A 16090-nucleotide genomic window follows, 5' to 3' on the forward strand; every position below is an offset into this window, starting at 1 on the left:
AGTTGGTAGAGGAGACTGCAAGAACCCTCCCCCCTCAAAAATAAGATAAAATAACCCCACATCTAATGAGATCACAGTGGAGGCAATGGAGACAGCATAGCCACTCGCCATGCACCACGAGGCTTTGGCAGATTTGGCTCATTTGTCTCAATGCAGAGAATTTATAGTGTGAGGCTTCACAGCACTGTGGAGAGAATTCCAATAAAAGCTCAATTTTACTTTTCCAGCTAGTCTATCTTATGCCCTCAAGCAGGGGCCATTTTCTGTCTGATTTATTATACATTTCTCCCTGGTGCCTATAAAATGGTTGTGATTCACCTCCAAAATATTGGAAGCTTCCATTCCCCATTAGTCGGTGGCTACCAGATCTATAATTGTGAAACCACAAAGGGCTATGTTGAAGCAACATTTGTTACAGTAACATTAAGAGCCCAGCTTCCAACCACAGTGCAAGAAGCTTCAGCTCTGAAGCTGAAGCGGCAGCTGTAATTTTACCAACCGTGCTACACACACGATGTAAGCTGCAAAACCGCATAACCCCTCAAAGACTGCTAAAGCTGCTGGCCCTGTGGAAAGAACAAAAAGAGACAGGACGTGCTCTCCTTCTCCCTTTTTGGGCATTTGGGGACTTCTTGCGAGAATATCATGTTTTTCTATAAAAGCAAAGATGGTTGCCCCCATGGGAATGGGCAGACATCTGACAAGTTCTCATCATGGAAAGGATTGCCCGGCAGCCCTTTGGCTTCATTTCTTCTAAGGCTCTCTTTTCCTGTTCCAAGAAAAAAGTGTGCACCTGTCCACATATCACCTCTGCCTTCCTTGTTAATCCATGCTGCAAGTCCATTTTTACAAAGGTATGCAGTGCTTTGTGGGGTGATTTTTAAAAATGGGTCAGCTTCTCTAGCTGTATTGAAAGTTTGCACATTATCAAACAAGCACAGTGCAAATTTTTGCAAATTGCCCCCAAGTTTAAAAAAAATAAAAATCTGCGAGGTCACATAATCTGTGCAGAATTCACAGTTACCAAGTGAAGGGAATGGTCAGTCTCTCTACCAGAATTGCTGGAGAGCTCCTGCCACTCAGAGTAGACCATATTGAACTAACTGGTTAAATAGTCTGAGCTGATACAGGGCAGCTTACTATGGTCCTATCTAGGTTTACCACAGAACTGAATTGTGCATGTTATTTTTGCTGGGAGAGAAGGCCATTTTCATTTTTTTTAATATGCTGATTGCTATTCCAAAATGACTAGGACCTCATTTGTGCCCCATCCCATCAGCTTCCCCATATGTGACTGTAACGGAAGAATAAACTTGCATGACATCATCACATATTTGGGCAGGAAGTACGGGTACTTTTTGCATGGAGCAAGTCTTCACTGAAGCCACAGGCCTTTTTGTGACACGTGGGGAACCTGATGTTTCCAGATGTTGTTGAACTGCAACCATTATCTTTCCTGTCCATTGCGCATGCTGGCTGGGGCACATAAGAGTTGTCCAACAATATTGCAAGGGCCACAGCACCAGATTTTAGCGTCTGTAACCAAAACTGCAGCTTCCTTTGCCAAAACTGCCAGAGAGGGATGTGGCTGCCCCCTGACTGGAGGAGCTACAATCCCATGTTTCGGAGGGCAACATAGCACTCATAATGCAGGTCTGCTTCACATCAAGACATTGGTGGGAGCTAGGCTTCCCCCTTTGCCCTTTCAAAACAACAGACCATTCTTTGGTAAAAGCTCCTTTTCTCCAGTGCTCATCCAGCAAAGCATAATCAGCAAAGAAAGCGTCTCTGACCATGCACAGAGCAGATTGTTGAATCCACACAAGAAACTACTTCCAAGAACCCTCCTGGGCCCCACTCCTCTGAGAGGGCCCCTCTGGAGACCAGCCAGGCTCAGAGCTGTACACCAGCCCTCTGGTGGGCGGCCCTTCTCTTCCGAGACGACCCCACTTCATAGGGTCAAGAATCGTACCGGGCCTGCCTGCTCCTGTCCCATGGCCCTCCCAGCAGTTGCAGACTCTGGCTATTCTCAGGGTCTGGCTGAACGCCTGCAGAGAACAGCCTTGAGAGAAACTCTCCTGCCTCTTCCATCTCGAAATCTGGAGACCCCATTTCCCAGGGCCCCTCCTCTCCTCCTGAAGAACCCATGTCTCCCTGGTCCTGCAATGCGTGCCAAGAAGAAGTCCCTCTTTCGTCCCGAACGCTCATGGATGGTGCAAGCAGTTGCTCATCCACAAGCATCTGTGGCACAATTCATGGCTATAGATTCAGGCTACCACCACACAGACCCAAGCATGGAGCTCACGCACATAGACACAGACACTACTTGCTCATTCTACTCTCTGTGAATGGCTAGCATTGAAAAAGGCTGTCCTTGGAGTGGAAAGGGTGTCTGAGATGCTTAAACCACAGTGGACAATCCTGCATGCATCATCACCAGAACTTGCTATCATTGAGTGATACAAATGCATGTGCGAACACATCCTTGTTTAAGTGTTCGTTCTGTCTGATTCAGATTTCTCTGCATACATGAATGTGCATATGTCTTATAACCTCAGAAAGCAATGCAATAGAAAAGCTCATCTTTATCTGCTTTAAAGACTTAACAGATGAGCTTTCATCTGGCCCAGGCTTTTATACTTTGTCCAATGCATGAAATGTTATCCTTAGTGGACAGATACACACACAGATGGTTGTGGAGGGGAGGGGATTGTAAACAGTTGGGTGCGTGAATACTAGTCACTGTATGACATTTCTGTGCAGATCCCAAATGCATACAAAGAAGAACAAAGTGAACCATTCACAAAGCAAGTGCTGGAGTACTGCAGCCCTTTTTGTACCGTGCTCCTCTCATTCCACACCTGTAGTAGGCCCAGCACCATGAAAGTGTCGGCCCCATCCATCTGTTAGACTTTAAGATACCACAACACTTTTTGTTCTTTTCACCGTCACGAGCTAAGACGGCTGACTCCTAGGAAATGTCACTCAACTTCGGGATGATGCTTGGTTTCTGGGGAAAACACAAGAGGAGCAACCTATCTCTGTCGAGCTCCTCAGAAAGGGAAAGCTTTTGAGAGCTTTGCATCTAACACACTTTCTTCTGTGCTTTGTTGTCTCTGCAGTTCATTTTTGCAGTTACAAGGAGAAATTTATTAGTCTGTATTGCCGCCTTTCTGCTGTCATAGAGCTGGATTTTCTGAGCACCCAGCAGTCCCTAAGGGAAGCCATTTCAGACAGTGAAGTCGCTGCTGCTAAACAAAGACACCAGCAAGTCCTAGATTACATACAGGTAACAGTCTGTTTTCTGACTAGTCAAAGGTGATTTCTAGCAGGAGCTGTAATTTGGAACCTAAATGGCGAATTGTTGGGCAAGGCACAGCATAAAGACGTTTAGTGTCAAAATACAATTTGGGTTTTATGAAGTAGCCACTCTGCAGCTCTTCCCTCCCCCTTTCCCTTGCCTGCTTGCTTTTGGAGAGAATTTCATGGATAAAATCATATGACAGTTATACTGGAGTGTTATAGAGAAGTGTGTCAGTTTGGGTTATAAATCCCATTCCCCTTCTAGTATAAGCAAAAAGCGGTGTATTGCAATTTAGTTTGGATAACAGCCTTTCTTCCTTTAAAGTGAAGCTTCCCCCCACGCCCCCACCTGGCTGTCAGTCTGCAATGGAAACTGCCCTCCAAACCTCTATTTCTTTGGACGGAGGTAGCCCTACCACAAGGCAATGTGAATCAGCAGTATCAGGCCATACTCATTTGAGTATGATGAAGACCCCACGTGGATGTGTGAAAATTTTGTTTTCATTTTTTACCGTAACGTTCTCCATTTGCATCCTGGAACAAAAGGCAAGCACACTATTGGAGCAAAGTTCACATATTCCTCAGTTTTCAATCAAATGCACGAAATTATTTTTTAGGGAAAGGTGCTCCTTTAAAAATGCACTGTGAAAAAGTACGTGTGCTTTTTAATGCTTCAGTGGATGGAGAGAAAATATGCATTTGGGTGCATGTTTTTCCTGTCAGAACAACAACAGGCACTTACATCTGGGAGTAAGAACAAGGTAGACCGAGTTGAAAGGTAGATCTTCGTAGAAACGCAGCAACCGGGAGCCTCGCGGATTCTCCAAGACCTAATAAAAAGCTGCAGGGTGGGAAAGAAACAGACCAGACAAGGGGCACCGTTCACCAGGAGGCTCTCCTGCACAAGCACCATTGGATAAAGAACTGCGCCCTTGCCTACCTCCAGTTCAATTCAATGGGCTATAGCAGAAGACTGTCCCAGCTCATTAGCCCCCCTTGTGGAAGCAGCATCTTACTGCAGAAAATTTACTGCAGGACCCTTGCAATAGCGATTCAAAAGCAAGTCCCATTGATTGCAACCCAGGATTTACTTTTCAAGTCCTAACTCAGCATGACATGAAGTGCACATGTTTTTGAAAAGGTGCTTAGCACTGATGCTTTTATTGGAAGGAAAAGAAGGCATTTGGGTCAGGAGAAATTATTGCATTCCAAACAGTGAAGGGCCTTTTTCCTTTCGCTTCAGCAAGGGCCAGAAAGCATACTGGAGAAAGACACACAGGTGGAAGTACATGAGGGCTTTCCTCCACAGCAGGGAAGAGCGGCTGCCTCCTTCGCCCACCTGTTTGCAAGCTGCCTGTTTCCGAACGGCAGTGCAGACTGGGTCCAGTGAAGCCACCTCTGCACCAACCTGAGAGACAGGGCGAGTGCGCAGAGAAAGGCTGGGCCTGCTCCCCGTTTTGATCGCTCCTGCCGAATGGCTGGGCCTAATTCCTCCCAGTGCATTGCCCAAAGAGACAGGATACAGAGCCAGTTGTCCAGAGGGAGCAACTGGAGAGAGGGTCTTGGAGCTGTCACTTGCAGCTGCCCGATCCTTCCTGCTGAGCGAACGAAAGGCTGAGCGACTGCGTGGAGCAGCACTACTCAACGAAGCAGTCGCTGCTCCGCGGTGTGGCCGGCTTCCGGAGGCGGGCAGGGAAGCGGGCAACCAGGAGTGGATGGCGGCTCTCCTGCCTCCCTCCCTCCCCTTGCTTGCCTCCTCTGGAAGCTGCCAGGGCAGCCCCAGCCCACGGAGCACACCTTAGCATCCCCTCTGAGCAGCACGACAGAAAGACTCTGCCTCGCACAGCCCGGCCTAGAAAGATTTTGCAAGCTGCACATGATTTCGCCCCATTTCGTGCCCCACCCAATTTGCGATCCATGTCCCTTGGGGTAGTCCTAAAGTTAGAACTTCATCAAAGCAGCCTGGGCCTGACGATAATCTCCTCAGCACCCAGTCTTTGGGGCAGATGCTTGGCAACGATCCCCCTCTGACTGTGCCCACATCCACCAGTTCGCAATTTGATAAAAATCGCCACCCGTGCCCTTGCCGCTCCAGCCTTAAACCTAAGGTCTTTTTATTGTTGTTCCCAAACACCAGTGTTATGACATAGTAAACAAAGGGTTGAGCGCTTAAGGGGCAATCCTATGCATGTTTACACAGAAAAGCAGGAAGAAAACTTTACAGTTTGGCTCTCTAGGAGTTGTAGGATTGGGTTTTTTCCCTGGCTAAACATGCACAAGACTGCAGTTTTAGAGAGGGGAACAGCTGACCATGTGCAAATTTTTCATTTCAGAAAAATGATTTCAGACCCAAAATGTGGAAGCATGTATGTATTCTAAAAGCTGACATGAACATTTTTTTTTTTGTATCATCACTTGAGCAGTTTTTCCCCAGCTTACGACCCTTCAGATGAATTGGACTATAACTCCCATCATTCCCAGCCAGCTGGGGATGCAGACTTTGGAGGACATTAGGTTGGGGAAGGCAGATTTATAAAGAAAGCAGTTTAAAAAAAAAAACATGAAATAGAAAATTTAAGAATTCCAACATAGGGGCCTGCTCTGGTCTTAGCCTAAATTTCATAGAGAAGACAAGGATTTAAGCTTTCAGTTTCATGATTGTTCACGATTGATGGAAATGTAGCAGACCTTAAAAAAAACCACAGTGTTTTGTACCAAATTATTGTGACAGTGTATTAGACTTGTCAGGTTCCTTCTCAAATTAAAACCAGCTGTATTCTACCTATTGGCTAGAGGAAGGGGGGGGGATCCCTCAGCCCACCACATACCACAATCTTCAGCAGCGACCACAAAACCGCAAGAGCATTTGTATGATCCTCGATCTAAGACAGTGCTGAAGTCACTACACAAACCAAACATTGTAAAGAGTGAAGGAGTCCATAAAAGCCGTTTTGAAATGGGAACTGGAGAGAAACCAGAAAGTAAAAATCTATATATAGGTGATAAGGTATGTTGTGTCTAAAACAGACTATTGGGGAGTGAGAAAAGAAATATTTCAGAATGACCATACTGAGCTGAATATCTGCAGCTGAACTTGCAATTAAGTTATAATTTATATGTACAGTAATGTGTCAGACACTCTTAAGAGGCATAGCTCATACAACTGCGCTATTGCCATGAGGGTCCTTGAGAGCTGTGTTGGTGACAGAACCAGGGAGCGGTTTGAAATGTTTTATTAAATATATTGGGCTCAACTGGATGACAATTGAATGGGAAGGTGGAGGTGGTCTTATGAATAATAGGTCCTTCAACACTTTCAGTATTTCATTTATGTATTGCATTTCTATACCACCCAACAGTTGAAGCTTTCTGGGCCGTTCACAGCAGTTGAAACCATAAAATACAACAGCATGATCAAACATACTACAAAACTTTGAAAAGTTTAAATCTGCAATATGAAACCAACATAAAGTCCAGCAGCAATATAAAGATCTAAAATACAGTAACAGATATAAAACAATAAAAAGGAAGAATTTACTATTGTCAGACACTTAGAACTGAAATAGTGATATGTCTCCATTATTTGCTTAAGGGGACGAGTGGTAACTTATATCCTTGATGTATTATAGGGGTTTAGGGTGGGCAAACATTCATTCACACAAGCCTGTGTACCGCCTTCCATACAGGCACTGCTATGATCCTGCAGTGGAAGTGAGTCCCTGTGATGTATTTCTCCTGCCTGCACATACCAGTAGCAGTGATTCCCTCCCGGCAGCACAGCCTGCTCTGGTGCTCACCTGGCCAGGGTGGCGTTTTGCCATGGGTGACAAGCCACCCAACACCTTGGCTGTGGTTTGTATGGCACAAGCCACGCTGCCGGGTAATGATGTTAATCCCCCGTGCTCATGGAGGCTCCCTGTTAATGTATGAAAGAGGCTCATGTTTCAGCCACGCCCAGGCTCGCTGAAGTCCATACTCAAGCCAGGGCCAGTTCACCTAATGTCTGGGTTAGAAAATGATGGGTTTGCACGATCACAGGATAAAATAAACTGCAGTGTCGTTTATCCCCAGTGTGCCCGTCGTGCACGACGTGACTTGCCTAATCGCAATCACAGAGGGTAGCATCCCATGTTGTCCAAACCTGGCAAGGTATGTGGCAGGTAATGGCTTTGGAGCCACCGAAGAACCCATGGCTTGCTTTATGGTTCTGGAGTAGTTCTGAAGCTACCCCCATCATGCATCTCACTGGGTTCAGATGACATGGGAAGCGATGCACCCAAGGATAATTAGGGGGATTGCGCCACACACGACTGGCACACGGGAGGTGGGAAACAGAAGCCACAGTAGCTTCTCTGGCTTCCATGATCATATGAGCACAACCTGTATGTGTGGACAAAGGGCATGTTCATTCCCCCCACCCCATTATTAGTCCAAACTGGACTTATGTGTTTTTGCCCTGTTTCCACCATATGTTTAGGGGTATACATGAATTTTGTTTCCATTCGTTTAAGCCCAGAACTTTAAAATCACTCACACCACTAAACATGAATACATTTTGTGGGCAAAACTTGCACATTTCCAGGAATGTGATGCTTGATTGAAAAAAAATGCCTACTTCAAAACAATGTATGCCCAAAATGCACAGTTTGGAGAAAAGATCACATTTTCACGTTTTAGTCCACAGAGGGATTTTTTTAAAGGCATGCTTTTCTTGTTCAAATGAATTAAGTGGGAAGTTCATACCTCGACTGGGAATAAGGCAGATAAAGCTTGCAGGTGGAATGCAGAGAATACTCTGGAGCATCACAACAGTATACTTCTGAAGTCAGAACTAAATATTACTCCTAACTGCAGGTGCCAAACTCCAGTGATAAATTTTATTAGGGGAATGCCACTTCAGAAAAAGGAAATCTAGATCAGCTGAGTAGCAGGGAGGGTCGTGCTTCATCTTTGCCCCATTAGTTGCTCTTCCACTAGAATTCCCCCAAAAGCTTTTCCTCTTGTTTGCCTTTTGAACCTCCTGCAGGAAAAACGTGAGGAGGAGAAAGGAGAAAACCATGCCCCTTTCCTACTCACTTTTCCTCTACAAAATGCTCCCCTTCTGGTCTGGCTTTTCTCTAACAAAATTGGCCATCTCTGTATTTTGGTACATTTATTCACATTTAACATTTCATTCTGTCCTGACACAGCATCCTTTTAGGAGATCAGCCATTGTGTTTTGCACCAGAAGCAGAGCCATCTTCAAAGGCAGTACCATGTATGGGACACAACTGCATAAAAATCTAGGTGTTAGTAAACCATGAGTAGCCATCTCTGTGTCCCAGCCAGAAAGGAAAGACACAACCTTTTCACCAAAATCACCATATGCCCTCAAATGTATGGCTGAGGTACTAGGATCAACCAGAGACTCACTTCCCCAACCTGCTGCCTGCCAAGATGCACCACAACCCCAGTAATTCCCAACTAGCATGGCTGTTGGCTGGGAAATGTGGGAATTGGAAAAAGGTTGGAAAAGAACAAGGCTGTTCATCCTTAGGGATCAGAGGAGGCTGAGCCAAATCAACGAAGGGTTTCCTTAACCTCATCTAGGCTACAGAAACCGGTGGTCACCATAGCTGCCCTTCATGTGCAGTTAGCAATAAGGTGTTTATTTAAACTGGTCAAGCAAATCCAAGCCAATGTTGCTGTTTTTTAAACACCCTCTGCCCCCTTTTCCTTGCACATAGCAAATTGATGAGATCTGGCGTGAAATGAGATGGATCAATGAAGCGCTCCAGTATGCACGGTACAGGCAGCCAGCTGCAGGCTTGCCGGTAATGAAGATCGTGGATCTCTCAGAAGAGCCTGTGCAAAAGAAGATAAGCTCAACTTCCTCCCATCTGGATTGTCTTCCATCCCCACCACCTTCACCAGAAACGGAGACCCACAGGAGGAAAGCCGTGAGTGGTAAGGCACAAACATTTCTAGCCCCTTCAGTCAAGGCACATTTCTTCACTCCCTTCAGATGTAGACACCCTGAAAACCACAAAGTTGCTCGTGGTACGCTCACCACAGGGCAAGTGATAGCAAAGCCCTTCCCATTGCCCATGCGATTCCGTAGAACTCACTCTGTCAGAATTGCTTGTCCTTTAGAGAGTTTCCTCTCTCTTTGCTTGCACCTACGGCCTGGAGAACCCACTGCATAATGTGCCAGCTCGTGTGAGGAGTGCCACGAAACCATACAGCTGGTGTGCTTGGATGTGTGTGGTGCTGATCCCCATGCGACCTGTAATATATAGCTCAGATCTGCATTTTCTTCTCTTAGAATTAGCAAACTAGCTAGAAGCAGGGTGAGGAAGACAGACACATTCCTAGGAATTACTGTGTATCATTTGGAGCATGGCAGGAGGGAAGGACCCAGATCTGTTCAGCATATCCTGAACAGTCATTGGATTCATTAAATCACCCTTAGAACATAACCTGAGAAAATAGACCTAGAGTGCTTCCAGGCATGGCTTTTGGTGTGAAATCACTTTGCCTCATTCCAGGATTTTAAGGAGTTGGGGGGCCAGTGTCTTTTTCCATTGGTAACCCTTATGCGTTTTCCACTGCTTCCATTTTTTTAACCACTGCAAAATGTTTTAAGGCAAGGAAAAAGGCACAAAACTGTCCTCAATTTTTTGTATTAAGTTTGAGGCTTTTGGCAGCAGGGAGGGGTTATATTATAAGGTTAAATCTTTTTTGTAATGTACAATATAAGTAAAGTCAAACATTTACTTATATTACTAGGAGACACGGTGTTTATTCAAGAAGCCAACAGTTGATACGTAGCTCAAGACAAAAGCTTAGTCAGATAGGAAGCCAGCATGTCTCTGGACAAAGACAAAAAAACGAAAAAGCAAACCCCTGGTTTGCAGGAGGTTCAGGGGAAGGTCAGAGGAAGAGCTTAGAAAAAGGAATCAGGGACAATGGTGAACAGAAAGCACCATCCTGGGCGGTGGGAGTCAGGGGAGGGAAAGAGCTAATTTTAAAGTAAAAAGCCTAAAGCAGAGTTAGAAAGAAACAGAAGGGAAGAGATAATGAAGCCCAAAAAGAAAGCCAGAGCTGCTGGGACTGGAGAACTGGCCGCCAGAGTGATGAACTTACAGTAAGGCATTGCTTGAATAAGGGTCATGGGTAAAACAGGGACATTGTCAAGTAAGGTTACTTAGATACATTTATCCCTGATTATTACCCTATTGCTCACTTGGTTGATCTCTCTCTCTCTCTCTCTCCCCCCCTGTGTGTGTGCACGCATGCATGTGCAGTGTATCCATTCAAATTTTAAAATATTTAATTATTCACAATTTTCCTCAGTAAAATGTTTAATTTTGTTATTTGAAACTCTGTGGCTCTTTCCTTTTGGATGACCCTCCTGCAGCTCTAGTAGGTTATTCCCACATTTCCTAAATTAGATACCTGAACCTTGAGATCCAGGGAGTTTGAGGCTAGTTTGGTGGGAGCAGCAAATGAAGACTTTCACCCAATGGCTGCAGGAAGAGAAGGGCAGGGAAGTATGGGCTCTGTAGTCTGCCTGTTTTCCTCTCCATTCATGGAACAGGGAATTTCTGGTCTGCAACAGAAGGAAAGATGGACAAGCTGCATCATGGCTTTTCATTAGCCTCATGTGTCCTGGTTAAAGCTTCCAGGTCAGGCTCCAATTCACTCTGGGCAACGGACGGCTTGAGTATGTCTGCTGAGCAGCTAGCCCTAGCTCTCATCTGCCCTCTACCTGCTCAGCTCCCCTCTGGCCCTGATGCCCTTGGCATCACCACGCCAGTTTTCTGCACTGCCTGTTTCCCACCGCCACGACTGTGAGTTAATAACATATTGCAGGTGAAATTGCAGATGTTTTGACAAGACATCTGTGCAGTTCTCTTGGAGGTGCTTTTAATCTACTCTAGTCCCAATCTTAAATGTCTGTTTTTGAAGCATCTGCCTGACTGCCCTTCAAAAGAACCTGGTCTTCTCATTAACCCAGCCATCCAGTTGACCGGATTAGAATGAGCTTTACTTTTTCTAGCTTTATTGGTACTTAAACCCACCATAGGGCTCAGTATAAGTCAGTCTACCTGCTGGATATTTTACTTAACACCTAAAAGTCTGAAAGCATCATTTGCCATTAATTAAAACTAGGTTAGCACTGCAAATCAAAGACACATTGTAGATCTATAATTTTAGCTCACAATGTGAAATTCAAGTTAGCAGCTAAGTCAGTCTAGAGATTTTCTCTTTTCCCTATGGGCAATCAGAACAAATGCCAGTAAGTAATAGCCCATCCTAATAATTCTCTTAACCATATAATCCTAATAGCACTTTACCTGAAAAGTTAAAGATTGCCCAAGATAGTACCTGAACAATCACTTTTGGAACATTAGGAGCAAGGAAGCGACATACCTCGGGTGAGTTTAGAGGTGGCAGGCATGGGAAGCTCATTAATTGGCTCGCCCTCCGAAGTGCCACTGCCAAGAGCCATACCGAGCAACTAGTAATAAAGCTAAATAACCTCCTGGTCATCAGTCAGTGAGGTCCGTGTGGTTCGTACAGGCACCAAATGTTATCCATCCATGACAAAAATCTTCAGGGGGCTCTCCTCCAAAGAAAACTGACTTCAGAAAGGCTGACTTGCATTTTCTGCAGCTAAGGGAAGGGAGAGGGCAAAATAATAACAACATCCACGTGAAGACAAATTAATGTCTGATAGATGCTACAGAATCCCACAATTTGCACACACACCCTCGAAAAAACCCAAACAGATTTTTAAAAATCTGGGAAACACTACCAAAATGAAATCAAATATTGATTTCATATCAGTATCAAAACTATTTTGGTTTATGTATGCAGAGGCATAAGAACATAATGATTTTAGAAGAGCTGGACTCAATCTAGCAACTCTTCCCGCAATGGCCCTCCCACTTGTGCCTGCCAGCGACTGGCACGTGTCCTCGGACACTGGAGGGTCTGCAGGAGTGTGGATCGGGATTCTGCCTGTTTTAATTTCCTCACTTTGGAAGCAGGGTGCTACCAGTCTGTCTCAGAAATCTCCCTCTTGTTGAGGTAACTCCACCAGCAAAGAGCAGACTTTGCCAGATCTTATCATCATCATCATCATTTCTGTACCTCCCAACAGTTAAACCCAGCTGGGGCTATTTACACCAAATTAAAACCCTTCCATACATAGTAGAAAACATATGACAAAGCCACTTATGAACAGTGCCAAACATTCCACAATAAAATAAAAGCCTATTATTTATTTGTTTGTTTCATAAGACATAGCTATACTGCTATGCTCCCTTGGGAATCTCTCCTTTGCAGTGTAAGCTTACCCAAACGGAAGAGGTGGCACCACTGTTACAGCAGGCTGACTGAGCTCCGCAGAGAATGTGGGAGCAGCATCTCCGCCCCCTCTGCCCACCCTGCCATGCCACAATCTGAGCTTCGGAGTGGCTCTGCAAACAGTCACGGCAAATCCACGTTGCGCTACCTAACGTCACTCTATCTTGTTGGGGGGGACAAGGAGTGCCAGATGCTGTGTGGAGCTGCGTTGCCCTGTCCTCATGTCACGCATGCTTGGAGCACACAAGCGGGAACTCGAGATGGGAAGAGCACACAGAAAAGGAGCGCGTTTAACAAACTGTTAGGCTAGAAATAAATTGTGGGGGGTTGTGAACCTTCTCAGAGCACCAGCAGGCATTGCAACTACTCCATTTTTTTTTTTTTTCTAGCACCTGCATTTTCGCCTCAAGTTTTGTGCTGGACATATAGCCATTCCGGGCTGAATTGTGCAGAGCCCATGCTTGCATATGCTTGATGCTGTATTGCTAGTACCGTAGGATCACCAAGCCTACCTCTAAAACAAGAGGAAAAATGTTCTTTCTGCTGTGACCCTAGACCACAGGGGGAACATTTAGCCTCTAAAATCCTCATAAACACAAAAGCATCTTCTTTTACTGACACTCTGCCTAATCTCAGAGGAATGGACACAACAGATATGGGCAAATATGTAGTTGGGCAGGAGGTAGACAAATATTGTGTTTCAAGGTTTTGAGCATTTATTGCTTTAGTTCAATTTGAAAATACATAATTTGCATTTCTAGCCCTGCAGCAGCTCACTGAAAATTCACTGGCATTTATTCATACATTGTTACTGCTCTTTAGAAATAGGCCTTTACAATTTATGGAGTAGGCCAGGCACTTTCTGAATGCAAACACCTCGTTCCGTAGATGGAGCAGCCTCTATTCATTTGGCCTGGCACTTTCGATGTAGCCTTCAACTACCAAATGAACCAATCTAACCCACAGAATTGCACCTTTAATTCTATACATACTAGCACATACAAAGAGACCATTCCTGTGCATAAACAAAAAGTTAATATAACCAAGTGGTCATATAAAATTTGATATAGATAGAAAAATGTATCACCAGGTAGAACCCAGTACTGCAAAAAGAAAGGATTTAATTTAAACTGCATGAAATTGCACACACTAAAATTTGCAAGATACTGATAAAGCAAATTATGAAAAATCCAACATCATTGCACTTCCTAGACACTATCAATCTATTTGTCTTAACACTGATGGATGACAGAACAGGATCTAGCATAACACGTAGCAACTGATTGTAATCATAACCAAATGTCAAGACAGAGCTAAGATACCTCCACCGTTCCACTAAATGTGAATGAAAGGTACATGCTTCCCCAGTCCTTGTCTGTTTCAACCCCAGTATCCTGGTAGGGCTCTCCAGCAGTGGTGTCTGACCGAATTTCCCACCATGTCGGGGCCTCAAGGGCATTGCAGGAACTGCCTCCAGGTCCACCAATAGCTGCAGGACTCACTCGTGGAAGACCAGCTGCATATCACTTCATACCTGGAAAAGCCCTCCCCCAGTGTCCAGTCCGCCTCACGTTTGGGCAGTGACTGAGGCAGATCTGTTTCAGGGTGCCTCTTGCAGGAGACAGTGGGGCACTTGGTTGAGATGCGTGATCTGCCAGTAGTTACTCAGTTTTATTCTTCTGTTAGCAGATTCCCAGGCGTACTCAGATGAAGAAGGTTGCTCTGAGGTGTTCCTTCCAACTGACAGTGACTATGACTCTAGCGATGCGTTGAGTCCTCGGGAGCTGGATTTGGTTTATTCATCCTCCCAGGACATATCCCATCAGGCAGTGAGCTGTCTGAGCGGCAGCGCACCAGATGTCCTCCAGGTCCACGACATCAAACCTTGCCTGACTCCAAAGCAGAACCCAAGAGGAGGCAGCTCCTTAGAGACGGATGTTGACCAGCCTACAGAGTCCATGCAAAACTTGTCCATAGGAGGGCTCTCGCCCAAAAGTACGGAGAAGAATTTTGGCTTGAGGCAGCCCTTGAGTTTCCTAGGAAAGAAGAAGCATGGAAAGCATCAGCACTACAGTTACTTCAGCCGACACCATCGCTGGCTGCGTGTGCACAGTGAAACCCAATCCATGTCCCTCTCGGAGGGTCTCTACACACCCCATCTCACACGAGCCATTGAGTTCTCACAGGAGTCTACCTCTGGTGAGCAGATAAGCATTTCTATTGATTGTCCACGCAGCCCCTTCTTACCTCACGCTTCGAGCCTCCCAGAAGAAGGGAAAGGCAAATACCAGGAACTGAGGCCTAGCATCCGCAGGATCTACGTGGAGCCTTACAAGACCAGGCTACCCAGTGAAGATGGCAAGTCCTGGGCACTGAGCACCCAGCCCACGGGTCTGCACAGCCCCACAGGTCAGGCGACAGTTCCACAGGAGCAGTCCTGTCCTCACATCCCTGAAGTATTCAGCAGCGATCTTTAAGGGTGGCACTGTCCCTCAGCCCTGCCTTTAAAATGTGATCCCAAGGTCACAGCAGGGGGCTCGTCTTCAAAGCAAGCCTTGGAGTCTTCACAGATGAAGATTAGTCCTTCACCATGGTTTTCTAGGCCGAAGCATGCAAGAGGGTTTGTCTTTTGCAGATGCGCATGTTTGCACAACCATTTCTAACCTAGGCTGAGCTGACTCCTGACTGTTACGGATTTTTCTATGCTTTTGACAGGGCAATGAGAAATGTTCACCAGCGGGCATTTTTCATTTAAAAAAGAAAGTGTGTACTTTTTCACCCTTCTTTGCTAGGGTCCACAGTCCCTATCAACTAGAATTTCAGCACCACTTGTAGCTTTAATTTTAGCCTATCAGACTATGCCATGCGATATCACCAAGGTCAAACAAGGATGTGTCGGTGTGAGGTTAACACCTATTAAAGAAGCAGTTACATCTACCCTCTGTGATGTCATCATGTGGCGCAATCTGATCGGCTGCATGATAACCCGATCCCCAGAACCTGTCCCCTCATGCACACTCACACAAATGAAGCAGCAGTATTTTTTGTGGAAGGGGAGAAAGATGTTGTGGAAAGCACTTCCTCTGTTCTGCCTCAGCCTGGCTGTGCTTTTCTGCAAGGCCGGGAGCAGTTTTGCACAGGCAGCTTCTCCTGGCCACACAGAGCTTTAAAGGGACAGGAGTTTTCTGGGAAAGGCTTTCCCCAATCTGTTGATGATGGGAACTGTAGTCCAACACATCTGGTGAGGACCAGATTAGGGAAAGCTGTCTCTGGCCATAGCAAGCTCACAACGTTAAACTGGCCACTCCGTCTCCTACAAAGGGTTGCTGCACTTTATCTACTTACAGTTCCCAGCATCTTTAGGATGACAGTTCTGGTGGTTAAAATGACATAAAACTGATACAATCATAGTACAGACTGGAATTGGCATGGC

The 16090-nt window shown here is 45.6% G+C and overlaps 1 protein-coding gene across 3 annotated transcripts in view; it reads left to right on the plus strand.

Annotated features, from left to right (window-relative positions):
* Nucleotides 1-15646, plus strand: part of ANKFN1 (ankyrin repeat and fibronectin type III domain containing 1) — a 302123-nt gene extending 286477 nt beyond the window's left edge. For 2 of the 3 annotated variants that reach the window (XM_044422145.1, XM_044422144.1), the window contains 3 exons: nucleotides 3123-3289; nucleotides 9030-9249; nucleotides 14344-15646. In XM_044422145.1, coding sequence (XP_044278080.1) covers nucleotides 3123-3289; nucleotides 9030-9249; nucleotides 14344-15134 — 1178 coding nt within the window. In that variant the 3' untranslated portion in view covers nucleotides 15135-15646. The remainder of the gene's footprint in view (nucleotides 1-3122; nucleotides 3290-9029; nucleotides 9250-14343) is intronic. The other variant, XM_044422147.1, reaches the window with a different exon arrangement.
* Nucleotides 15647-16090: the final 444 nt, after the last annotated feature.

Source organism: Varanus komodoensis, unplaced genomic scaffold (genome assembly GCF_004798865.1).
Source record: "Varanus komodoensis strain SLA01 unplaced genomic scaffold, ASM479886v1 scaffold12, whole genome shotgun sequence".
Taxonomy (NCBI): Eukaryota; Metazoa; Chordata; class Lepidosauria; order Squamata; family Varanidae; genus Varanus; species Varanus komodoensis.